The following is a 27546-nucleotide window of genomic DNA, read 5'->3' as shown; positions in this document are numbered from 1 at the left end:
TAGATCGGTGGCAAATACCCCGGCGGACCCTCCTGCAGTCCCCTGGACTCAAGTTAATTACATTATCTCAATAAGGGCGCTTTTCTTTGCAATATATTTCCAGATTGGTGATGATAATAACTAGGGATTTATGAGGAAGTCTTACAACTTAAATCAAAATCTTCTTTTACGACATATTTCAATTTATCTTCTGGTACTTCTCGATATAGTAAGATTAATTTTTGTGGTAATATCACCTTGTGTGAGTAGAATTAAAAATATCTCACTTGTATCCACTATTTTATCAAAATATGTTCGCCACAGTGTCGCCACTCCTTAAGGAACGGATAAGATACGTCAAGATAGCGCATAGCAGGCGATGAAGGATGTGAAAGAGAAGATTTATGAGACACTATTAAAACCAGTTGGTTGGCAAATTGGAAAGAGCTGTGTCGAACCATTCTTCGGCTGGATAAGTGGTGATGATGATGATGATAAGGAACATGGATACATGTTCGATTACATACGGCTGTTGGATCCAGAGAAAGAAAGTAACAACTTTTTCTGTATTTTTCTGTTCGAAAAAATTGGATTTTTTTCTCCTGACAATTCTGAGAAAGAGATACAAGCTTACGGTAATTTAAATTCCAGTTCAAAAGCTATGGTTTTGTGAGATTCAACAGTTTGCGCTATTCGCCGCCGCCAAATTAACCTTGCTAAATAAGCTGCCGCTGCTTTCAATCTATTGGAAGATGCAAATTGAACTGTAAGCAGCAATGACGCTGTCATTACTATTTTTAAGCCATAGACACGACCTTTTGGCATTATATGCCTAGTATGTGCTAAAGGGGAGATGAGTCATAAGTGAGGAAACAGCATTACCTCACCCAGCTAAGGTTTAGATGCCGACAGCGGCAAGAAATTGATCTCGGAAAAGCTTACGTAACTTAACTGTCATCGCCTATGTTTCTCACTGTTATTATATCACTTAACCTTGGTTCCTTCTAGAACAAAAATTATCTTTGATTAGTGTCTTGGAGAATAGGTCTTGAACACTTATAATGAAACTGTTTGGCAACGTTTCGGTATATTTCAACACCTTCATCAGGGCTTTTTTTGGAATGAATTGAATTTTTTAACTGATGGCAACTAAGCTAATACAGTTCATAGTTACTTATCAATTTTGACTTCCTAATTAAATAGTACTAAAAAGGTTCTTCAATTTTCGATGTCTGATCTTTTATGGCAACTGTTTTTGTTTATGGAAATAAGTATCATTGCTTTTAATACTTTTTATATTACTTTCAAAACCTAAAATTTCGGTATTATCGAAGTCATAAGTATGGCTGCAAAAATTTAATCACATATGAAAAATATACCGAAGCGTTAAAAAAATTGAATTCAAAATTTTCAAGACCTATATTCCAAGATACTAATCAACGTTAAGCATAGGGGTCAAGAGGAAAAAACTAAATTTGCCTAGAGTATACCCTCTTTTCTGTTTCGTTTTAAAAATTTCTTTAATTCCCGCTCCATGTTATTTTTACCAATGTCACCATGCCAACAGGTCCATGTTTACTTTTTCAAATATCTGTGGTGAAATGATACTCGATTCCGAAAATATAAATGGGACACGGGCGCGCCAAGTTTTCGTAATTTATCGTGATGGTTATTTGAAAATAAGAGTAATTTAATGTTTTATTTATCGTTTATAAATCAACTTTTTTCCACCTTTATTTTTTGTTGTTGAATCTTGAATATTTCAACTTCATTTTCATGTAGAATTTCCATGAATCCAATATTTTATTTTCCATTGCTGTTTGAAAAAGACAATTTTAGCCCTTATCTATGTCCCCAACAAATTTATCGTTGAAGATATTTTGTTCTCAATGCTGAGGTAATCTTAGAAAACATTATCCATTATATTGTCTTCTTACGATTCCTGAAGTCGTAAATTGAGGCTCGTGTAGCCAAAAAATTGACGAAAAGGTTCTTCGTAACAGAATTGGTCATTACTTGTAATTTTATATTGAGGTCGGAATATCTCCAAGGGTTAGGGTAAAATTTGTCGTTTTCTTGTAATCTTTCTATTGCACACTCTTTCGTCTCATGAAGTGGGTCCATACCGAAGGAGGAGGGCTTACATGTTAGTTGCTTGGCTCTGTGGAGTCACATTTTCTTTACAATGAGATTCCATGACTGCGAGGTCCTTATGGCCGCATTAATAACATCTCGCGAAGAATAGCTACCGCCACAGGTCTCAGCAATCAGCGCGGTGAGATAATGTCTATGCAAATTAATGCTTCGGTGGACCTCGAATGAGGTTGGGAACGCCCACAGGACACCAACGCAGTGGGTAATTCATCACTGTGCATCTTACGAGGTGTTAAAACATAAAAGGTCAAAGGTGCATAAGGACAATCAGTTTGACGATTTCATTTCGAGGTATTCAAGTCACATAGGTGTACTTTAATTCATGCCTCGATTATCCTTTTGCATAAAAATGGAAGAAGCTCTGTTGTCTGAATATTTCATGGAGTCAGATAGCTACTTACGCCCAAAACTTTTCACGAGCCGTCTCTGGGGTGAACATAAGCTGAAGTTCAAAGAGAATTAAAGAGAGAAGGTACCGTATGAGCTCGATTTTACCTATTGAATTCTATGGAGCGCAGATTATATATTTGTTGAGCACCTTTACAATTCATTGTAACTTTCGTCGATTCTTTTAAGTCTGATATGTCAGCTTAAAAAAATTGGTATCATCAAAATTAGGCAGTAATATGTCCTCAAATGAATTATGCCTGGTGATAATCAATGACGAAGCCAATGCATATATGTAATCCAAGTTTTTTTTAATGTATCGATGCTTTCATCATTGATGTAGAGAGTGAATGTACTCATGGAAGACTGAACATATGCCGCGGCAGGATCAGATAAGGCAAAATTTCCACAGCCCTCATGTACTGAGATCAATTTGTTCATGCTCAATGGTTGATGATATTGACTTGAACTAATTGAATAAAATGCAAATTTTATACTATTTTGTCTTTTCATCTTTTTCTTTTTTCATAATTTTATTATTTTTATTTTCATCGAAAGTAGCTATTTCGTTCATTTCTTTTATTTTTATGTACTTTCTTGTGTGATAGTATCAGTTATCACCGTGAGGTTGTCTTCATTCCATTTATCCCCGTGATACTGTTCATTCTGCCTCCCTTGTAAGATATTTCACCAGTCCCCTCCATGATCCCGTCTCGGACAAGCCTTGAAAAATTAAAATCAGGAAATCCTCTTCCCGAAAAAACTCTCATTCCACGTGGCTTTGCTCGAGGCGTGCATCACTAATCTCACCCTTATCCAATCCCTTTTCTCCAGGCCTCGCCACTCTCCGTCCAAGCAGCGTCCATTAAAGCCTACCCTCAAGGCTTCCTGCCCTTCACCAGGTCCTCTTTACACGACGGTAGATAAGACTTGAGTCACAGGCTCCCCTTCAGATGCTGGCAGCGAAAGAACTGCCGACGCGACGATGCATAGAAAATGGAACGATATGCTTCAAGGCTTGGGTTTTGAGGGTACCGTCTGGATAAGCTGTACACGTGGCTTGATACCAAGAGTGGAAAGGATTTTTTCGGTGAGGGATTAGCCGCTACTCGTTCCACAAAAAACGAATAGATGAGGGGATATTAATAAATGTGATTTTGAAAACCTGAATACTTATAATCTGTAACAACCATTACCTCTTTCAAAAAATCGTTTAGGAATAAGGCATTCGATGCATTAAGTGAGGGTAAATTTGATCTACCTATCGCCCGTTATTGTGCATAGAAAATAATTTTCTCGAGAACTGGAATCTTCAAAGGGGTATTCATCGTCAAAAACTGAATCGTAGGAGTTGAAGTAATTAAAACTTTGCTTTTTCCGCATGATGTTTTATTTTTTCTAACCATAGCTTCGCTTCATAGTATCATTATCCTGGCCATGAAACTATGGTCGGTAAGAATTAAATATCACGTGGAAACAGCAAATTTTTAATTCCTTTAACTCGTACGATAAAGGATTTCGACCTAGTCATGTCCGTCACTATGACTTTAAAAAATCATATTAATCGTTAGGACATGTCATATGATTATTTATGCGCCTAGATATCTTACAAACCTTAAACAACGTGAGTAATTGGAATTCCTATCACCCATCACAGAGAAACAAAACTGAATTCATGCATACCCTCTATCTCGATTTTTTTGCTGAACAAAAGTGAATATCACATTTAACGATCATTAACTGAAAGAGTTCAAAATTTTCATCTGAGTAATGTTAATGTAATGTTAGTGTCAAGATGATCTACGTTCAAAGAGTTAGCAAGCATGAAGACTAATACTTTTATAAGAATTATTATGCGTGGTTAGGCTCTTGAAAACTATCAAAATTAAAAAGAACATTGATTAATGAGAGCGGAAGTACACAAATTTTTGAGGTTTTTGATTTTTTATGAGCCCTTTCGGAATTTCTTCTGTTGTTAAGAAGTACGTCTCGTTCGTAGCTCTTAATTTTTGCGGGCTACTATAAAAATAAATATCATTTTCTTTATTTGCTCATAATTTCAGGCGTTTGCTACGAATACTCACTAGTAGACGAGATTGCAAGTTTTCTCTCTCAAATGGTGGACAGAATTACTGATGCATTTTTTGCTCTTATGTCACCTTCTAGCGGCTCTTATCCTCGGATCTACCCGCTGCGTGTCCATATGACAGCCCGATGGTCTTAGTGTCACGAAAGACAACCGAGGAACCGGAATTTCTGAATGATTTATTTCTCAGTCTAAGCCTAATGATATCCCATAGCTTCCCGAGGTGCATAGTATACCTTTTCACGTCTAGTTATATTTTTTATTCATTCTCCCTCAGCTTCAAATCCTGGGTACAAGCTGAACCGCTAACAGCCGAGCTAGAGTTATCGAGATTGCGAGCCGAGATAGAGGTATCCGACTACTCCTTACTACAAGCTCTCTCTATTAATAGGTACATGGCAAGTTCTTTGCGGCATTCCACTGTCACGGCGGGCGTACGTTGTACAAATTAGCTATTTGAACCCAATTATTCACCTGATCACACTTTCAAACTTGGATGGGAACACTTTTAGATTCCTCCGTACTTCTCTGAATTTTTCTGTAATTTCTCACATCTTCATTAGTACCAAGACGCAGTGGCGTGGGTATGGGATTATGTGGTTGTTTTCCTGCTGTGGATTTTTTTCAATAAGGACGAAAGTCAATATTCTTAGGCGTATTCCAGGTTTGTTCGCATCTTTTTACACTTAGTAAAATTAATATTGATCACTTTGCATATTTTTGTTTTTTTAAGCATAATTTTATGTCTCTTTCGTTCTAATATGGCTACATTTAATTTCAAGAGTAATAGTGAATTCCTCTGCGAATATTTTCTATTAATTTATGACGATAGGTGAGATAGAACAAAGGTATCATCGCAGTGGAGGTTATAGGTATTATCAACACTTTTTAGATTGAACGTTTTCTTCCTCGGATTGAAAATATAATATACTCGGGATAGTAGTACCTATCCGTGTTTCGCGTTTACCAGAAATTTGGCAAACCAATCTTGGAAACCAAAACAATTTTGAAATTTTGCAAGTTAGTCAAAGAACCTTTTTTAAATGCCGATGCGTGGCTAAGCTTCAGACTTCAGATTCAGTGGGTTCGTTGAAGTGAACGGAGGTTATCATTGAAACAATAAACAGTTTAGCTTCTGCTGCTCATGTTTTTTAAAATATCATTTCCTCTATGCTTAGTTTGCTAGAGTTAACTGTCAAGTAAGGTCAACCGACGCGACGTATACCCGGAAGATGAACGCTGAAGAGTTAACTGATAGAGGTGTTACGGCTTCGGTTATTTTAGCCTTTCTCCTGAAGTTAGAGACTGACGCTATTTGATATCTCAACCGCTATTCCAAATTTTATGAAGGCGTAATAATATCAGGAAGTAAATATCTTATTGTTTCGAGTTAAACATAATATATGAGAATGTATTACGTTGAAACCTCTGTTTACGGACGCTTCTGACTTATTCATCGGTATTTATTTCCCGGGCAGAAAGGCATGTATTTGTATAAGGATAGAATTTTTAGTATATGTACTCTCTCACTTCCGAACACGGACACTTTAAAGGCGCAATTTTACTCTTTTAAGGACACGATGACCTAGAGGTTTCTGAACAATCTCGAAAAAATTTAGTTGAAAAATGTTTTTTTGATAAAAGCATTTCATTCGGCTGCATACACTATACTGGCGGAATAATATTATGTGTAAAAATGAGTTTTCATTCAGGTCACCTCCGAATTATGGACACCTCTCACTTACTGACACATTTTCGTTACTCAGGACCATTAGTGCCCGTGAAGGAGAGGTTTCACTGTATTTCCCTTTGAATGAACCGCAAGTTTGTGCGTCTCTGTGTAGATATGCCCGGCCATTCAACATGCCTGCCCCGTGAGGGATTGAGACGTTTCATAGAATGAATGATGCATATAATTCAAATTTATCCCCTCCATTCTTCTAGGAATAACAGTCATTTCTGAAAGGGTGGGCGCTTCAGCGAATGACCCAGCCTCATCGTCTAAAGCCTGAATCACAGTATCATTTTTTCCGTGCCTCGCGGCAATAGCTCCATCCAGTGGCGTAACTGGAGGGGGCCGATGAGGGGGATAGATCCCCCCCTAAAGCCTCAGAGAATTTTATAGTGTACTACTTTTTTCCTTGTTGTTATGTTTTCCCGCAGAATTACGAGTGGAATTCAAATTTTAAGTGCCAGATTGATGTAAAATGTATATTCATGATCAAAAGTTCCTGGAGTTTAAAAACAATGAGTGTACAATATTGAAACATAAATAAAAGGTTAAAAGAAGTATTGTTTTACAATATTATAATAAAAAAAGGGAAGACAAAAATTTTTTGCATCATTTGGCCTAAACTCCAGGAGCTTTTGATCATTAATAAATAGAGAAAAAAAATCTAATGTATATTCATGCATGTTATTTTACAAAAAATTTGGGGGGGGCTGGAGGAGGTGTCTCTCCCCCCCCTCTTCAAAGCATATTCGAAGTTACGCCACTGGCTCCAGCGACAGGATTTCAGGAATGAGGAAGTTTAGTCGCTTTTTCCGTAACTTTCCGGGTTTTCGATTATCATTCAATTATATACCAAGCGTTGCGTTACAATTGCTGTTAGCGGCCTTGCGTTCTGATTGGCTGAAGGACGGTGCCAGCTGTGGGATCAGCGATAGAAAAAGGGACGTGCCGAGTGATGGGACAAAGGATCCCTCGAGCCATCGCGGAAATTGACCGCGTGAAACAGTCATTTTTGTGCGCCATCGTTGGAGCTGCCCCTCGAAAGGGATGGAAAAAATGATCGTGTGAATTCATTTTTAAGTCTCTTAGTTGGTCAGGAGAGTTGCACACCCCAGGGCCGACCCTGAGTACCCAAGAACCAAATAACTTGACTTGATATTGTCGCAGCCGTGAAAATTCCAATTTCCTCATAATTTTCATCTGAAGATTTTCACAGCTTCTTTTATCAATGTTGGTGGTGGTTCTCGGGTATTGCTACACAGCAATACCCGAGAACCACCACCAACATTCCTCATAATTTCAGGAAAAAAAATGCTTTTTTAGTTTTATGTATTTTTTCATCTCGCCATATAGGCCTTTTTACAACAGGAAATTTATAGAATTCAACTACGAAGGACATTCACAGACACCCACGCTCTGGATGGGGGCAACCTACCCAGGTGGGACTCGAACCCGCGACCTTAGGTTTGACCGGCGAGGACGTTACCTCGCCGTCACAGAGTTCGCTAAGACTGATCTGATAAAATGTTATCAGTGATCGATAGTCCAGCATCAGATAGACACAGTGATCGCGGGCGTGAAACGGTCATTATTTCCGCCATCATTTGAGCGTTCGCTGGTGCTGTCCCTCCAAAGGGATGGAAGGAATGATCTTGTGATTCAGGCTTTAGCTCCGCTTTCTCAGCTGTCTCACACTCCTCTCATCTTGGAACTCACTCCTCGGCGACGCTTACAGCGCCGAAAAGCCGTTATCTTCGCGCCTTTCCATTCTATTCGCGATCCCCCTGCGATGCGCCATTGTTTGCTCGGAATTTTGGCGCCAAATCGTAATTTACGTCTCGGACTAGCATTAGATGAGGACGCGAGCCATTTTACCCCTCAAATAATAGGTATATCGAGGTCGAAATTCTCATATGCTTCGGTGCTTTCGCGCCGAAAACCTTCCACTGAGGCGGGAATTTTTTTATATTTTTATTCCGACGAGTCTCCCCGGAATTTGGGTCAAAATATGCGTGTCCGGAGGGAGTAAATTTTTTCTATCGGTTTCCCGTCATTCTCCGCCTACTTATCCTATTTGATGTTTTTCTTCAGAAGATTGTATGCGGTCGAATAAGTTCTCTATTACCTCTGCTCTGCATATTTCGTGGCTTTGGCGATAAAAATGAGAAATATATTCTCGGAGCCCGGGAGAATGACACGGAAGTCGTACCTAGTTTCATACTATCGCCTCCACCCCCTTCTCGTTCTGGTGCTCTTTAGTCTAATGGCCACACGGCATGAACTTAGCTTGCAGTGCGCTTAAAAAGCACTTGCAAAGGCCGCTTGTGGGAGGCCTAGTCTGGGGGATGCACGGGGTATTTAGGGCGATGCTCCCACCCAACCCCCGCACCTCCCCTTCTTTCCTTTGCAGTCAATTCTTCTCTCAATCCGGTTTCTGCGGCTCTCCGGATGCCTCGTACAAACCATATCGAGAGAGTGCAAGGCTTAAGTATGTTCAGGCACGCTGGGGATTTCGTTCTCTTGCACGCATCACACTGGTAAAAGGCGGAAGAACGAATACACACAGAAAGAATTATGCACTTTATACGTGACATTTCGCCTATGTTAATTTTTATCTATTCACAAGATGTTATACATCAAAAAGAAGACGGGAAAATTTATTTATAGATATATTTATTTGTTTATTTATTCCTGTACCACCGAAAACAGCTACGTTGGCCTTTTAAATTGGGGTTTTTTAACTTTTCAATTAAATTTACATAAACACCATACCCGGGATAGGGGCTACCTACCCCGGCGGAAATCGAAACCGAGACCTCTTGGGTGGCGGGCAAGGACTTTACCCCACCGAGGCCGTAATCGGCTCCACATTTTAATTTCTCGTATGGCAATTTTTATTTATTCCCATATTGTCATCCTCTTAGAAGAAGACCAGATCGGTTTCATCATCTGCGTATGCATTTTAAATCCTGTGAGAGCCACCTCTAGGGTGTTTGGCAGACGATGACTACTCACCGACATGCAATGCGGCTCTTGCGTACTTCATGGTCATCAAAAAAGTATTACATTATAAATGAAACGTGCGCCTGAAAATAGGTGTTAAGAATTGGTGGTTTGATGCATGTAACTGTTGGAAGAACTATGGAACAGGAAGAACTACAAAAGAAGGCCTCGAATTAGTTCTATAGGACTACTTCTTATCGATGTTAACGAGAAGATAGTAATTATGAGATACTAATAATTAAGATACGAGCTGATTGGAGATTTCAGGCGACAGCTGCGTATAGCCAATCACAGAAATGCGTAATTTTGGTCATGATGATAATGATAATGACGTATAACTGAGAACTTAAAAATATGGAAAAGGCACTTAAATCTCGTTAGAGTGCGCCACGAATGAGAATAATTACCGATCAAGGGTGGGACATATCGAGAAGAGTTTTAGTAAATAGACAATTCGGAGACATTAACTACCGATATTAGGTATCAACCACTGAAGATGATGAAAAAGGTTAAGATATCTGAGAATTCCAGGATTGAACTGTTCTGGGTGGTCACTCATGATGAGATTTGTTCATTCAAAAGGGGTGAATGGAGAAGCTATTTTAGTTACATTCACATGCTTTGACTTCAGTCGCAAAATAGCTAATCATGAAATGTAAAAATCTTTATAACTCCACATTAATTTGATACTGTACGACCTAGGTTTCGAATTGTCACGTCATCACCACAGTATTACAGTGTAGTATTAAATTTATGTGGAATTACAAAGTTTTTTACATTTCATTGTGTTACTTAAGTCTACCCCATGAAGGCACGCCCGAGACAACGAATGATAGGAAATTAATTTGCTAATATCTCGAAAGAAGTGTGGTGTGACATACATCCAAATTTGATGGTATGAAAAGGAGAATATTTTGAAGTTTACGTGAAAATAGTTTCTACCTCCTTCACCTTAAACCCATGAACAAGGCTTGTTTTAATCCCTTTGGTGAAGCATTAGCAAGCGAAGCACTCACGCCATCTTCACGAAAAATCTCAAGCCGTGAATGAGGCGAAAAAATCTTGGGGCAACGTACAAGCTGTGTTTTTTCACTTAACATTAATTGCCCTATTTCGGGAGTTTTCCCCGTGGAAGTTTACGACGCAGATTAATCGCATTTTGTCTTTTTATTTCGGTACTTATTTTTAAATCAGCGTGCTTGAGGATGCAATCAACGAAAATCACTCTCGCTCAATCTCATCCGAAAAGAAAAACGCGCGCGCAAGTCGTTTTTCAACTCAATAATGGTAGGAATATCGCCGTCAGTTGTCTTAAAAATCTTCCCGCATTATTTCGCGTGACCCAGGAAATCCGAGTTCCCATAGCCATTGATCTTTCCATCACTTCGGAATGATATACGACGTGAGTATCATCTATTTCCGTATATCCGGCTTGGCATTTCGGGTTCAACGTCGTACCCTTCCGACATTTCGTGCGTCTGGGTTACGAGCGTATTTGCTCTCGCGTGCGCGCGGCGAAGTGTTGCTGTTTTATTGCTACGACAGGACGGACACCACAGCGCACCAGTGTCGCTGGGCTGAATCACTCCCCGGAGAGACGAAGCGAAGTGCTTTCGCATCAGGTTAGAGGCGGGAAATGAACACGATATGAGCCACATTTGGGAATTAAAACTTAAAAATCTCATTAAAAGAAAAATACCTCTCCTTTGATTTAATGCATTCATTCATTTCAATCTCCCCCGAAAAAAACTCATTCCGACTTTTATATCGTCATAACATTAAAAAATATTTGGACGATCATAAACACTGGTTCGCTTTCGCTCGGTGTATACCCTGGTCACTCTGCCAGTTCTTTAGGCCGTTTCACACTGAGCACGTAATGCGCAGGTTAGAATTGCATTAATTTCACATTATGAGGGCCCTTGCCCGAATGCGCGAACGAAATTAGAGCAGGGGCTATTTTCCATCTCATGTCCATGCATTTTCACAGGCGTTCTTGCTATTTACACGACGCAGTTTTGACTGCACCTTTGTACTCACGTCAGAATGTGCAATTACGTGCCCCGTGTGAAACGGCCTTTGCAATTTTTGACAGCCGTTTGTTCCTTAAAGATCGTTTTTTTTTTGTTGGTATCTAACCTTCTTAAACTGAATCTCAGGAATACCAAACAGTTCGTGGCTTCCAGGTCATCTACTTGTGTGTTAACAAGCTTCTCCACGGTGAGCAAATTCCGCATTACCATCGATGCTTCGACCGCCAAATCTCCAAAAACGTAGAGGCATAGAGAAAGTTGGCTACATTGTCATAGATAGAAAATTAAGTGTTTCGACAATTATTCCTTGGTTTTCAGATGATTTTAGAGGGGGTCGATTCTTGACGGGGGGACGATGACTTTTTTCTTATCTCGTCTCGTTCACACCGAACATTTGTATGAGATCAGTCAGTCAGTGGTTGGAAGTGGGTTTTCTTGTATATAGTAAATATTAATTTATATCTATCCAATGTACAAGTTACATCTATAAATTCTAAGTGTCATAATTTTTTAATGATCTTCGATATTTCTAATAAACATTACTCATCATCGTCTTTCAATACGTAACGCTTTTTACGGGATCAACACGAATATTTATGGTAATGCCCGTCATATTTATGTTATTCCAATTTTGTAGATTTTTCTTTCTCGTTTAAACGATTAATAAAATGTTGGCAAACTGATATCCAGTATGTTGTTCATTCTTTAGTATTTTGTTAGTGGAAAAAGAATCATTATGCCTGTTTTCTCGTGAATGACCAGCCTCATAGTCCTTCCATTTTATTTGTGGTAGGCACGTTCATAATTCCAATCATGAAAGCGTCACCGTGTGAGGTTTGCTATTCATTTGGAGAGTATTATCAATTGATAAAACTTTTGTGTTAACCCGCATCTTTTGGGTTAAAAGTCAACGTTTCAGAACTAATATGCTTTGGAAAGGTTGTGCATTTGTTTACATATCGTCACGGCGGGGGAGGGTAGGGGTAGAGGGGATTTGGAATGGAACATTCTGGTATTATCCCCCCCCCCCCAACGTGACGATACATAAACAGGTGCGCAACCTTTCCAAAGTACATTAGTGCTGAAGTGGTCCCCGGGAGAGGGGAGGAAACGTTGACTATTAATCCACAAGACATGTGTTAACTAAAATTTTTTATTAATTGACAAAATGTGGACCGCGAAAGTTTTTACAACTTCGAGAGAGAGAATTAAATCTAAACTTAATGCTCGTACGAATTCATTTTCATGCACTTTCTTAGTAATATCAATCAGTTTGGCGTCTTCCCTAAGAAGACGTAAAGCGGTTGCTGATATCCGTCCGCGGTATAAAATGTTCCTAATCGATAATATTAATGGCGAAGAATTAATGTTATAGATAACCTTGCCTGCTAAAATGTATTACTGTTTTTTTAACGCATTAAAAGGATTCTTCATGAAATAGTCCTTCGTTTGAGTGTGCATCTAACTTTACCGTCTTGAAGGTTACACGTGGTGGAAGGGCTCCATAATGGCAATGAAAGTAACGAAGTGCTTTTCCTTTGCCATTATGGAGATTATTAGTTTTCTCTACAATCAAAATACTGAGAAATTCAAGAGCCAGAGCATTTAGTGTTCACTTTATGTCAGTAAATGGTGCCAATTAGGACCACATCTTTATTTTTTTCGATCATTGTGAACGTACGTGCCGCATGGCATTCTTTACATTGGCCAAATGTCCCCTACCAGCTGATCCTCCCTCCTCATCAACTTTTTCGGTGAGTTTTTTTCGAGAGGCGATTTCAAAATGCATGTCCTTAATCAAAATCGTGTACGTGCACAGTTGAGGAAGGATGAAAAAAGGGCTGTGTCGCTCATCAACAGCAGTGAGAAGTCATTATTGGGATTGCGTTGTGTAAAAACATATTTGATAATCATGTAATGTCGTTTTTTTTCTTATCACGTCGGCTGCGTAAAAAAATTACCTGGTAGTGAGGTAATAAAAGTGAAAAGGAGTTCTCGATTAAAAACATCAGATGGAAAGACTAATTTTCTCTCTGCCTCTGTGTCATCATCCCTCTCTCTCTCCCTCTTCCTAGAATTAAACACGGAGAGACAGCAGCTGTCGAGCGTGAGATACGGCTGTAATTCGAATAATTTTTCACTCCCCCACGCGTAAGAATTTTATCTCGCTGGAACACTCGCCCAGTTTGTTCGCGTGCAGGGTTGAGAAAAATAGCTGTTACTATGGAGAATTAGGGTTCGTGTGCCCCTTCGGCCTAAGCAGTCGTAAAAGCGAGAGTTCATCCACCCCTTTCAGCTAAGTAAGAGACATATGTCCGTTTTAAGTGCCATAGATCATGCATCTAGATCTAGGTCGAGATGGGCAACCACGCTACACGCGTCTAGGTTGGTGGATTCATTTTCATGCACTTCTCTTAGAAATATCAATCAGGCTAGCGTGTTCCCCTTAGAAGACATACAGCGGTCGCTGACATCCGCCCCGGTAGAAAGTGCACCTAATCGATAATATTAATGACGAATAATAAATTATGTAGATAACCATGACTGATGACGGAGATTGCTGCCGAAAAGAATATACTTAATGCATTTAACGCATTAAGTATATTCTTTTCGGAATAATCCTGCGTTAGATTGTGTAACTATCTTTCTCTTCAGAAAATCTGTCATAGGATAATCCCATGGCGAATATTAATTTTATGCAGTCGTGATGCAGTTTTTTAATCGATTACAATGATGCCTTCTCAAAGATGGCTGGGTCTGGTGGACTTTTTTTTATCCTAAAAGGTCATTACAATGGCTAAAACTAAATTTAGCCCTAGATAAGCCGCTCATGCCTTTTCTCTCCCGCGCCATCCACTTCTAAAACGCTTTGCTTTCCACGTTAAAATTGTCCTAACTTTTATTCTTCAGTTTCACTAAATGAATTATATCTTCGTCCTTAATCTCCTCTCGATTTAATTAGGTAACACAATCTTTATATTTAGATAATTCCCGTAAATTTAGCCCTTTTTTCCTCAAATGATTAGCTCAATTATTGATTAGTAGTCCTTTCATTGAACGTGGGAAATAAATTTTCAGTCATAGTCATATTTCTCTTACGCCTTGAATCAATTGTACTTTTCGGGGCTGCATGTACCTTCGAGACAAATTGTTCTATGTTAAAAAAATTTTAGCGCCCTTTTTCCCTGCATTTGAATAGTATTTAATTGGTTTAATGCGGACATTTTTATGTGATTTTAATCCAACGAATTTACTATCTTTTGAAAAAAGCACTAATTGATCACAGTACCAGAAGAGATGATTACTCGCAATTTCTTTAAATAATTAATGCATTCAGTTTATGTTTTCATTGGTGCAACAGCCCATTTATACGAAACATCACCTTTCTTTCATCAAGATGAACATATACTACTATATCATGCAGAATGGAAGTGAAATTCTGGTGTTTATAAGGTTTTAAGTAATGTTTTAAGAGAATAATCTGTGGCTTGAACGTCATATCTGGCCACTAGTTCCCTCGTGCTTTAAGGAAAATGAGGTTGAATTGAGAAAATTTGTTTCGTTCTTAAAACCATTGTTTTCTTTTCAATTATGAATCATTTTCAATTCTCATGCACCTGACTCGCAACAGCTCTGGCAAAGCCCACGTAGTTGGAAACTTGGGCACTTTGCCACACTTAGTCATAGTTGGCGATTAGAATTTCTCGAAAAGGGATAATTGCTTCCCACATGTAATTGATTCCAAGGTGACCTGATGCGAGTAAAAAGTAGCTGTTTTACCTATAAGGCATTTCAAATACCAAGGAGGCCACTTTTTAATGAGTGGTATATTTATTTTTCTCAATCCGTGCACACTAAGTGCTCCTTTTTTGTTTGTTTTGATAAGCCTTTGTTTTGAGGAAATGCCTAGCCTACAACTGCTAGGTTATGATATCAAAAATGCTTAATATTCCAATGTATGTTTGGGTGCAAAGATGTTGCTTGCTTTTAACTTAATTCCATGGATCGATTAATTTAGTAAGTATTTTCAGTGTAATTTCATTTAAAAATTATGGCAATCGAAATTATATTCAGGGGAGATCCAGCTGTTGAAATGAAAATATAGAAAGGGTAGAATGTGTGCTCTCTGCGGGAAATATAATTTGACCAAATGGTTTGAACAATCGATGGTATTATTTTGGGGCCAGTTTTGAATAGGAAAGTTAAAAGTTATTATCTGAGCAAAGTCAGGGATAATTCAAAATTTATGAAAAAGGGAATAATTAAGGTAGTCGCTAAGGATCACAGTTGGAAGTAAAAATGGCTGCAGTAATAGAGAGAAGTGATATAAAATAATTCGTGCTACTAGGTAGCTTGATAGTATCTCAGAATGAAAAAAGAAGGCCGATAATGTTAGTGGCTTCTCAGAACCTTAGCAGTAATTTAACTGCTAGTTAATAGGTTTGGATATTTTTAGTTAACCCGTCACATGAGGAAAAATTGAGGGAGATCAGTCGATGACAATAATACCATTTTTTATACTTGGAAAAATATTCAAAGGTAAAATTCAGATAGTATATCAACAAGATGAATGAGATAGTATATATTGATACAGGGCATATCTGTATTCAATTGTCTCTTTTCCCTATCGGTAGATATATCACTTCTCTTTCCTTATCGAATTGGTGTCGCTATCTATGTCCAGATTATTATATGAGTTCAATTTACAATGTGAATACTACGTTTTCGAGGGTTAAAAAAAATTGAAGATAAGCGATCGCGGCTTTACTGATTGATAAAAGCCCCTAAAAAGGATAACGCGGTGGATGTCAATAAGTATATCGTCTCGTCTAATATAACAAAGACCCGCTTTCCTGCCTTCGTAAATTTCTTTCCCTCAGTATATCGGTACAAAAAACTAATCGAGAAAGCAATAGTTATTCACACAAACAATAAGTACTAAATGAAAATCAACCAGAAATTGTACTTATATTCACTCACCAATTGCTATCACATACACTATTATTATCATCACTACTGGTTGTCACAGAAATATGCCATATTTTATTTCATAACTAAGCGAAACCGTTCTGCTACAAACATGATTATTAGACAATTGCAAAGCGAGGTAGCAAATCTATTGAAATAATTAGAAACCTATTTTTTCAGCTATTCAATGAAAAAATCCCAATCTTATTTTTTCAGTGATAATACATTTTGAAAGAAAAAATGACACTGCTGCACCAGCAAGCTTTAGCATAGACCACCATTGAAAAACAGGGCACTAAAAGATGGGTTTTAAACTAACTTTAACATTTTTCATGATCGAAAAAACTTCATTTGTTAAGGAAATATTTTGTATATTCATGATTTTTAAATATTTTGTTTTCTTTTATGAAGGAAAATAATTGTGTTTTTATGATTCGGGGGGGGCGGACCCCTTGCCCCCCCTGGCTACGCCACTTTCGAGATACAACAAAAGATATGGTATGAGAACCTTCTCCTCTACACAAAATACAAACATGTCCCCGCTTTAATGGGGATCGGTAAACTAATGTCGCTGTTTCTATTGATTTCGGATGCACAAACATGCTCTTATATATGCATAGATGGATTTCATTCCTATATATATGGCATTCTTATGTATATTATATGTGAATATCTTTCAGCACTCCTTGGCTTCCTCTCCCGTACTTCCCCAGTACTTTTACTTCCCTGTGGTTCTTCCTACCCGTTCCCCTTCTTCCCTGTAGTCTCGTAATACGTCTGAGTAAACTGAATTTTCAAGTGCTTTATCTAGTTAGTTTTTTTAGTGCTTTCAAGTGCTTCGTTTCGAATTCAATCTGAATGCTATAGCTGCCATTTTTTTCTCTCTTTTTTCTCTCCAGCTCCAGCACCACATCTTCTTCCACAAGCGACGGCGTTGCACAGCGCGGTGGAGAACCGAAAACGTGGCTCGATGGCCTCAACTCCCCGCTCATCCAGGATGAGGGAGAGGGCAAATCCCTCAAGCTCCGCTTTGACGTGTCCCAGTATGTGCCAGAGGAGATCGTCGTCAAGACCGTGGACAACAAACTTTTGGTGAGCAACCCTAGCTGCTGTACCTACTATAGTTTGCCTTCTCAACGCGATCACGATAGCAAATAGCTGAGAAAATTGTGCTTATGCAAAGGCGAATATTGCGATTTTTAAGTTACATAATTTTATCTGGTATGGTGTTAGGCGCGATGTGGTGGAAGTTCGGGGAAAGGTGGAAGTAGTAGTAAAATTGGACATTGCAATATTTCCACTGAGTTTTATTTTGTGTTGTTTGTTACAACGAAACACGTAGTATCAAAGTAAAACTCAGTGGAATTATTGCAATGTCCAATTTTGGCATAGTTTTTTAGCGTGGTTTGTCCATGAATACGTATTGACTCGAGTAATATTTGAAAGCCTACCGCGTGAACTGCGGTGAAATGTATGAATATATGATATGATATGAATATATATGATATGTATATGATATGAAATACCATTATAAAAATTGGCATGGGAGTCAAAGAACCTGGATAGCGTAGTGATCTGCGGAGTGTCCCGTAATGGCAAAGGTCAGTGGTTCGATTCCCTGTCTATGGAAATTTGTCTCATGACAATTTATGTATGCGCTCGTAATAAGAGGTTACGATTTCGCAGAAGTTCCCAGTTTTCCGATTTTCTCTTATATCTTCAATAAGATGATCAACCTATCAGTTCTGCAATCTATTTCCCTGATATTATCCTTGTAATCGTTTCTTCCATATTAAGTCTGTCGAAATACCTTGAACATCAGGCAAAAAGTATTCTACTTGAAATTTCCGCTATAGATTAAATGAAAAAATTTTCCCTTCGATCGCTTAGACTATCCCATTCAGAATTTCTAATTTATTCAGTCACACAACTTCGTTCATCGTAGCAAATTTTTACAATCCTTGATGATCACGTACGTATTCCATCTATTTATTGAAACCATTCCTTTTTTATACAGGTCAGATACACTAGCAGCTAGTCGCTAGACACTGTTTGAATTAATTTTTGTCTTTAGGGTTCTCCTCGAACTGATGTTCGATCGTAGAAGTTCGTAAACGTTTCAGATATTTCGTCAGGTGCAAATGTAAAAAAACTAACTTTTTACTCCTACATTTTGTTTTTACATCTGAATACAAAAATAACGAGAGAAGGAGCTTTAGGTGGTCTCCAAGGTCATAGGACCAGAATTTAGCCACCATCAAATAGCAAAATGTATGCCAATAAAAAAAAATAATGCAGTAAATGATTCATTAGTGTTATAAATAAATAACATCAAAATACATTTGCAATTATTTCTTGCGAGAAAAGCCAGTCTTTAGCAAGTCTTATAATTACATTTGAGGATTAATTTTTTAAATTCTAGCGGGCAGTAAATGAAATAACTTTGGCCCCATGTGAAGAAAACAGCGTTTATATAATTTTAACGTAGGTCTGTTTGCTAATAGAAATGGCTCACTCCATGATGTCTTTTATGACTAAAGTCCGTAGGATAGAAACAAAAAAAGCTTCGTCAATGCGACTCTCTTCACTGTACGAAATTTTCCACTCCGACTCGCTGCACCTCACATGAATATTTGGGCCGGCATTGATGGGGCAGTTTCATGAAGTCGGTCCAACTTTACTCCTCACGCAGAACTCTCTCGAGCACTTGACCGTCTGGATGCGAGCCGCCTCGGCCTTGTCGTGCCATTTTTAACCCTTCGGCTATCTTACCTCCCCCCCTCCGTCTCTCCCTCCCCTTCTTCCTCCTCCTCATACACTCTTCCTCTCCTCCATTCTCCCGTTCAGCATCCGTCTTCATTCCTTTTCGCCTACCCCTCCTTCATAATCCCATGCGCATCCATTGAAATGTGAATAGCGACATGCATTGTTGGAATTCGCCACTGCACGATTCAAAACAAATACTTTTTCATATCTATCTATATGTATAAAATATGATGTATATCTGTTACGTACATATATGTCTGTTTGTTTGTCCGTTATGCATTTCCATACGGCTACACAGATTGTAACCAAATTTAGTACGTAGGTGAGCCTCATTATCCCAAAGACTCTATTGCTACTTCCGGTAGTGTCGGACGCGTCCTATACGTAACTTTCTCACTACCGTTTGTTACGTTACGTCGCACTACTTCTGTCGTTGGACATGGTTGGGCACAGCTCTTGACACGCTCAGAAGGAAAACATAACTCAAAGGATTCTACACTTAACGATTAATTCTCTCGGTGAAAACCTTTTTTCTGGGGTATGCGTTCACACGATGACTTTAATCTACGCTCGTTAGGACGTACATAATGATCAAAGTTGTGGAGCGGGGTATTAATCGATCCTGTTTGTGGTAAACGGAAATCGTTTCTTTCCATTGTTTTCTCTTTCATATGTTCACCATCACAATAAATGCTTTGTTCATTCACCTAAAAATCCTGCCATGTGACCATGAATTCCAAGTTCCTAGTTTCCCACTTATCTGGGTACCCTTCCCGCGTTACGCCGCGTGGTCTGCTAGTTTACTATAACCGAAATGGTCATACGATAGTAATCACTGCGTTATTATAAGGATAAAGCATTGGAAATGGAAGAGGGGAACTTTTAAGCGGTGGCATATTCTGGTAATACAAACGCATTCAATATATCTAGCACCGCATAGTATCAAGAGAATATTTTCAGATAGCGGAAACAAGGGTGAATGTCTTTGGTAATTTCGTAATTACACCCACGATTCCAGGAAAAGCTATCACTGTTCAATTTGACAGCTTTCTCTAATTTATCCTATTGCAGGAACCTGGATCTTTCGTTGCTTGTTTAGGGGTGCATAAAATTCTTCATTTCCAGTAGTCTCTTCTACATCTGTAAGGTCCTCAAATTAATCCTCTCGAACATTAATAATTGCTTCTCGTGCAACGCCGAAGACCTGCTATTACATCACAAAATATTAAACACCAGTTGTAATTTCCAAAACTGCCATAAATAACTCCTCTACCTACCATGGTTTCGACACTTTCAAGGACTTGGAGTTGTGTGTTATTAAAGTTTGGAGATTACTATTTTTTATGTTTTATAATGAATATATCGTAATTTCACCAACTCAAGGCTGACGCGATTTCATAATTTTCTAGTTAAGGGCATTACTTTTATTGTTATCGTAAATTTTATGGTATAAAGAATATTACATCATTTTTTTCTAAAACATTATGCATATATTCAAATGCACAACATTATGCATTTGTTAACGTTTTCGTATACCTAGGCAAGTGTCGTCACAAGAAAGTGTAAAAAAACTGAGGATTTTCAAATGAAATATCCTGGCAACAGCCGCAGAAAAACTGATTTTGTGGCCATTTGTCAATGGGGTATAATTAAAAGGGTAAATTTGGAAATATCCACGAAAATGACATGTACTTCGGACCAGGGGCGCAGCTAGGAATTAAGGCTAGGGGGGGTTTCAGGCGCAAAACACTGGGGTGTCTGAGGGTGTGGAATACCCGCCAGGGTAAGCGGGGGCCCTCCCCTAGAAAATTTTACAGATAAATGGTTCGAAATGGTGAGTTTTACGACCTTCTGAGGAACATTTTATTAATATTTACAATATTCTATAAGTAATATTAGTCCTGTTAAGTGAAATGGATTAAACTTTAAAAATTCTCGCAGCTCTAGGGGGGGGGGGGGTGGCTTTATCCCCCAAACCCCCCCTCGCTGCGCCACTGCTTCGGACCAACATCCTAAATTCGAATTCATAGAGTGGCGGTGGGTTGGCGTTAAGGAGGCTATAAGCCTTTGGATCAAAATTCATTCGAGATAAAATCAAAATTATTGGAGAGTGTCACTATAAACAAGTTTTTAGCTAGATCTGTTTACGGCATATTTATCGGTAGTAATTATTTCAGTATTTTATTCCAAAATTTAAAATTTTATTTAAATTCCATATAGAAACTACCTTCCGACATCCCTCATCTACGATACATACAGTAGAGGCTGAATTATGCGTCGTTTGATGGCCGATGGATTATCCGCCTACCTATCACGCGCCTCACCACTCCTCTCAAACACTCCCCTACTATCCATTTCCTACCTTACCCTCATCGAAAAATGAGTGTCTCAATTTAATGAATGCAAAAGGTGGAGAGACAGTTAGATACAGTAGCCAAGGTGAACATATCTTGGATAATTATCATGAATGGATTAGCGCTTTCGATTAATCTCTTCGGCCTGTACCCTCCATCGAAGCTTCATTGTGCATAATTCAATCGGCTCATTGCCATAGGGGCCCAGTCACCCTATCAGCCTTTCGGCGTGCACGTGCAGGAAAACTCGACCGCCTCTCACACATGGGGCATAATTCAATTTCAATCAACGAGGCGCTATCTCTAACGATTACCTCATCGCTTACTCCAGAACGCAATCTCGACTTGAACTCCCAATGCCGCCACTGTTCAAAAACTGTTTCATAACGTGATACAGTCCGGAAATATATAGACCGTGCGATTTCGAAGTATTTGGAGTGTGTTGTATGATTTTGTTCTTTCCCGGCGTATGATTCTGGTGAAATATTTTCGGGTTTCCAATCGGGTGAGTTGCTTGTATGCCGCCGTTTTGACATCTACCTCTGTCGTCGTCCTCTGGGCAATTTATTGCTATATTAATCCACTAAAGCGTTGGCAGAGAAACGTTTACCTACAAGAAACTCACCCAGTGGAACACCCGAGAAGATTTCACAAAAATTAGAGCGTCATTTGAAGCAAATCTTACGTAATGTAACCAATCTCAAAGTGTCATTGAGTAAGTGTTTAGGCAAAATCTTCCAATGCCACTGGTAAATTTAGAAGATAATTCAATTAAGTTTATGTCTTCTAGTTCCGCTCCTTTGTAATTATCGCAGCATTTACGATTTAACGAAAGCAATAAATTTATTACGGGGTGAAAGAGCATTTTGTCTCTGAGTTAGTTGCCGCTGAGCTACAGTAGTTCATCAGAAACCCCGGTATTCATGGTTCTGAGAAACATTGGTCCCCAAATTTCACCTGATTATGAGGGTTTAGGTCTAAACTAACTAATCTCAGTCTTTCTGAATTAGAAATCAATAGGTTCATAATATCGTATTTGAAATGGATTACCGGCTTTTTCCTCACTAAAACGATGTTTGCAGAGCTGAAGTTGCTTTATAAAATATTTCATTGCGAATTTAGAGAGTTTTTCAAGCCTAGTCTAGTCTAACATATTAATAAATTTAAAAAATTCGGGACTTTTTCCATCAATACTTCTATTTCATGACAGACATCCCTTTACTGTGTATAATCATGAGTCCAAGATAATATAAAATGTAATGAAACCGTTTGGGAAATGAAAGGAGTTTAGGAAAATATCCAGTAACTTTCAATATAATAGTATTTCATCAAGTTCATTTCAAAGATTTTTTTTCAGAAAAATATTCTGCGGTCTTCCAATAAATTGAGTCCCCGAGATGATATTGCAGCCATATTCCCATACTTAAATAGACGGTACATTTTGAAAATCAAGAAAAGAAGGCCATGACCTCCATCAAATAGGCTAAGTTTAATTATGCCTTCAGTTCCGTTTGCTTGCGCGTTGGTTTGTATATTTCGAAATTATTTGGCGTTAGCAAACAACTGTTAGCTTCCATATATTATAAAAATGTAGGACGCCATGAGTTACATTGCCTCTTCCTATGAGGTAGATAAAAATGTATTTTCTGTAGAGACGGAGCTTTTTTCTAGTGTTTGTTTTTTACTAAAACCAGTTTTTTATGGTGGAACAGCTGTTTAGGTAGTAGCTTGTTCTTAATGGAATGGCTGTGAAATGAAACGTGGAGGGGAAACATTGGGGAGAAGAATTTCGTCTGGCTTTCAGTCACCGCTATCTCAGGACACAACTCCACTGTTTTAGACATCAGACTCCATCTATTCAGACTGTGTTAAACTGGATAGCTTTTACAGTCTATTAGTTGTCATAGGGTCATGCCAGGTAACATTAAAATACTTAATTAATTTTATAATCTCAGCCAAGAAAATATATTCCTATTACATCGATAGCTATCATTATGGCGATTTTCATCGCATTTGGACTCGACACGTTACGATTCATGCAACGTCCAGAAAGAAATGTATAAGTTGAGTAGCACCTCACTCAGTCTTGACGACGCTTTCGTGTTCAATTGAATATTCAGCGTTGAAGTTACTCCGATGACATACCCCCGTCCATGTAAAGAGGCATGTGTTAAAAGCAACGTCTGGATCTTCTGAAATAAGATGATAAATTCCAATGTATGATGATGCAATTCCAATTTCTCAGACGCTATAAACGAGAAACGCTGTGTTCAACTAGATCGTTTTTTCAGTTTATTATTGTTGTGATAGAGCCATGCTAGGTAGTAGGTTATACTAAATGAATTTATAATGACGTCCAAGAAAAATATTTTCGTTTCACGTCTGTTCTTATCATTTTGGCGATTTTCAACGCATAGACATGTATACAAAGTTCACCAAAGGTTTTATCCGTAAAGATTTCCTTGAAGTTTTCTTTTCCTAGCATCTTACAGCTCTGATGCGATACAATACCATTTTCTCAGACGCCATGAATTAACTTTTTGTTGAACAAGATCGTAATTGCAGGATATTACTTTTGTGATAGAGCCATGCTAGACAACTTAAGATATGAAATTAATTTTATTATCACATCCTAGAAAAATATTTTCCTTTTACATCTATAACTATTATTTTGGTGATTTTTCAACGTATTTGGACTCAAACTGAGTACGATGTATTCCTTTAATTTTCCAATACCCCCGGAAACAGCACCATTAATCTTTTCAATCAACGTTTTTAACTTAACAATTAATTTTTCACGGACATCCGTTAGCAGGTTCGCAAAACTTTTATTAGTAAACCTTCCTTGATGTTTTCTGACCTGCATAAACCTTAAGACTTTCTGAAAAAAAAATTCTGCGGAAATCGGGCGTTGCAACGATGCTCTTTTCGATTTTATCATTTGTCATCATCGTCCACGTCATATATTCCGGACTGGATTTGCGCATGGAGGAGGCCAAGGCGATGGGTGAAGCTGGCTGATTCGTTAAAGAGGAAAGAAAGGAACGGAAGAGAGTTATCACAGGCTACCATTTCGAAAAAAAATATACACTTAAGATGAGTCGAGCTGGAGAGAAGACACGAGACGCGTAAGCTAGCGAAGGGGGGTGGAGGACGAAAAAATACGTACAAGCGCATGTGGCGAAAATAGAAGCGGGTGAGAAGTGAGATGGAAGGTCAGTGGGAGGGAGTGTTCGCTAAAAGGATGCCAGTGGGGTGAGGGGCGGATTAGTGTGGGAGAAGTATGTATGTAGTCAGTTAAAATATATATACATTGATGAATTCTTCTCGGGTTCTCTGCCAGGTTAATTCTGTCGTCAAACCCATATGTTAATTCCTCATTTCTTCTTGGATTTCGTGGACCCCTTATGTTAATTCCTGGAAGAATTCATCAATAGTATTCACCCGGAGATATTAAAATCGTTTAAAACATATACATATTTAACAAGAGTTTTAACACTTAGCGTGCCAATCACGTCAGTTGGCGGAATGCTCTTTTCAACAATATCAAAATGATTTATTCTGTCACTATACGTAATCTATGAGTCTCTGTTCATTCCTTGATATATTTGGTTCCATTCGAAGCCGACATATGTAGAAATATAATTTTTACAATTATCACGAGTTGAGTGGTTCTTTTGTAATGGATTTTTGAAAAGTAGCAAAAACGGCCGGCATAATACAGGGAATGACCAGCGGTTTTTGGGCCGGCATGTTAAAAAGTATAATTACGACGTAACGATATTTAGAACACAATCTTGTTTTGTCTGGAGTCACGTACTCAATTAAATCCCTCGCCAATCAATGAATACATCATTATCGAACTCTAGTTTCATCGGCATAGAGATATCGCGAGAGTGGTGTTCGGGGTTTGAATGACGATATTATTTTATGAAAATATGCAGGAAATTTAGAGAAAGTGCCACGTATTTCTTCCCCATACGGCTAAGTTCGAGAAATAATAGCTTTATAAAGATTTCGCGCGGCATCACTCCGTCTAGATTAACCGCTCGTCTCTAACAAATCCCCATAGCCGAGTGCGTTTACACGAGGGATCTGTAACCTTTGGCACGATTGACCTGGGTTCGAGTCCCTATGAGGGTAATTTATTGTAGACAAGGCGACAGTACAACTAAGCGATTTTTGGAAAACACTAAAATTTCGGACTCGTTATGTTATATAAGGCGATTGCAATACTTATGTGAGTATATATTTGGTGTAATTCTGTATTAAAGCACCTGGGTGCGTAGGCGGAGCCAAGGACGTTTAATCTAGTTCTTGCTCGCTGACAACGAGGTTGAGGGGAAGGTAATCCTTGTTGCGAAGGGAAAGGAGCTCGCTATGATAGCAGAGCTGGAGATGAGTCTTTGGAGCATCCCATTGCGCTGGGAGTCTCCCCTTCTCCAGCTTCGCGAAGGAATTCCGTGGTGGGCAGCCAAGACTCACACGGCGGGGATTTTCGTGATCCTCTCATTAATCTGGGGAAGCGAACTCATTCCTGCACCGATAATAAAACCCCACTTAGAACTTGTGTACATGGTGAGAGTTGGAGAGAGCTGGCTTATGAAGTGAGTGCGGACGGTGCGACATTTAAAGAGTTGTTATTCTAAACTCACTTACTAGTTAGCATAAAATTTCTAGGAGAGAGAAATCTTAATGTGTATTAATTTGGCTTTCATGATCTTTTCATTCGTATCCTTTTGCCTTTGGTCAATTCTTTTCCTCTTCAGCATAATGAAAAATAATATATTTTAAAACAATATCTCAGCATCCAAGAATTGTGGTTATTCCGATCGATTCAGACTCAAGCTCCCTGAAAATTAAAAATCCCGAAGTTGTTGCTTGACGTCTCCAGGTATGAATATGAGTTTAAACGAGTATTTTCCCTACATTGAATCTTTACCTCGCTTCTGTAAGCCTAAACTCAAGTCGTCTGTTTCCTCTCCTACGCAAGAATAAACAATTCCTCTCCATAGCCGCTGTCAGTATGTCGTTTCCGCAGTTATTTTGTAACCATTGCTGTGTCTCAACCAACATTCCTCCCCTTCAATCTGGAAGCTGGAAGGAATTCACAATTTTTGTTCAAATCATTCTTATCACATTTTTCCAAAATATGTTAAATAATTAAAATAAATTGATATTAAATGAGAATATATATTGTTTACATCTTTCTTTTCGCGGTAAGTATATTGATCTAAGGACAATGTCAATATGCCAACAAAATTCTCTCAGGACATGTTTACGCCCTCGATAGCTTATGGTTCCCTTTCAAACATCATCAGCATCTCTATAACTTAAATTTTTTCTCAAGCCGAAAAGGAGATACTCTCTTTCAGGCGGCCCAAAGATTTCTCTTAGCGCAAACATTGGGTCACGTTAGCTATTGGGTGAATATCTTCACTCAATTGCAAATACGGCACATGAAGATATAGGTGGAGGACCCCGCATGAAACGCAGCTTTTAAGATGAGCCGATAGGAGATTTTTTATGAAAATTCAATAAGTGCATTCATATATGAATATACATCGAGACGAATGATTCTATTCAAGGAACTTTAACACTAAATGCCTTGCGGGTATGAAGTTGAATTGAATTCACTGAAGTATCGATTATGATAGAGTAGTATATATTTTATTCAATATCATTTGTAAAAATCCATTTCATTTCATGGCGGCTATTCATTCATCTGTGTACAGAAAAATATTGCTTAGGAATTTTCCTGATTTTTTTATTACAATGATCAAAGACGGGAGGCACCCAGATGTATTAAGCTGCCTTCATTAATATGCTCTGAATCAAAGTGATCAGCTCTGCCGATCGGATCTTTTAGAAAAGGAGGGAAAACGTTTTTTTATCCAAACGAGCGTGGCTTCTGTCTGCTTCCCTTGGAATGCTTCAGGCTGGAAATCAAGATTTTTTTCAAGATTCAGGCTTCAACTTCAAAGGACTGCGCCACCCGATTTTTCCGTTGGTAGTGAAAATGTTTTCCGTAATGGAAAATGTATTCGTCGATGATTTTCTCTCTTGTGCCGTGAAGGTCATGAT

The 27546-nt window shown here is 38.5% G+C and overlaps 1 protein-coding gene across 1 annotated transcript in view; it reads left to right on the top strand.

The window, feature by feature from the left end:
* The window catches only part of LOC124161824 (alpha-crystallin B chain), a 52789-nt gene that overhangs the window by 12741 nt on the left and 12502 nt on the right, over window positions 1-27546 (top strand). The window contains exon 2 of the mRNA XM_046538019.1: window positions 17242-17434. Coding sequence (XP_046393975.1) covers window positions 17242-17434 — 193 coding nt within the window. The remainder of the gene's footprint in view (window positions 1-17241; window positions 17435-27546) is intronic.

Source organism: Ischnura elegans, chromosome 7 (genome assembly GCF_921293095.1).
Source record: "Ischnura elegans chromosome 7, ioIscEleg1.1, whole genome shotgun sequence".
Taxonomy (NCBI): Eukaryota; Metazoa; Arthropoda; class Insecta; order Odonata; family Coenagrionidae; genus Ischnura; species Ischnura elegans.
The sequence above is the reverse complement of the archived record's forward strand: the minus strand, read 5'-3'. Positions and strand labels throughout refer to the sequence as shown.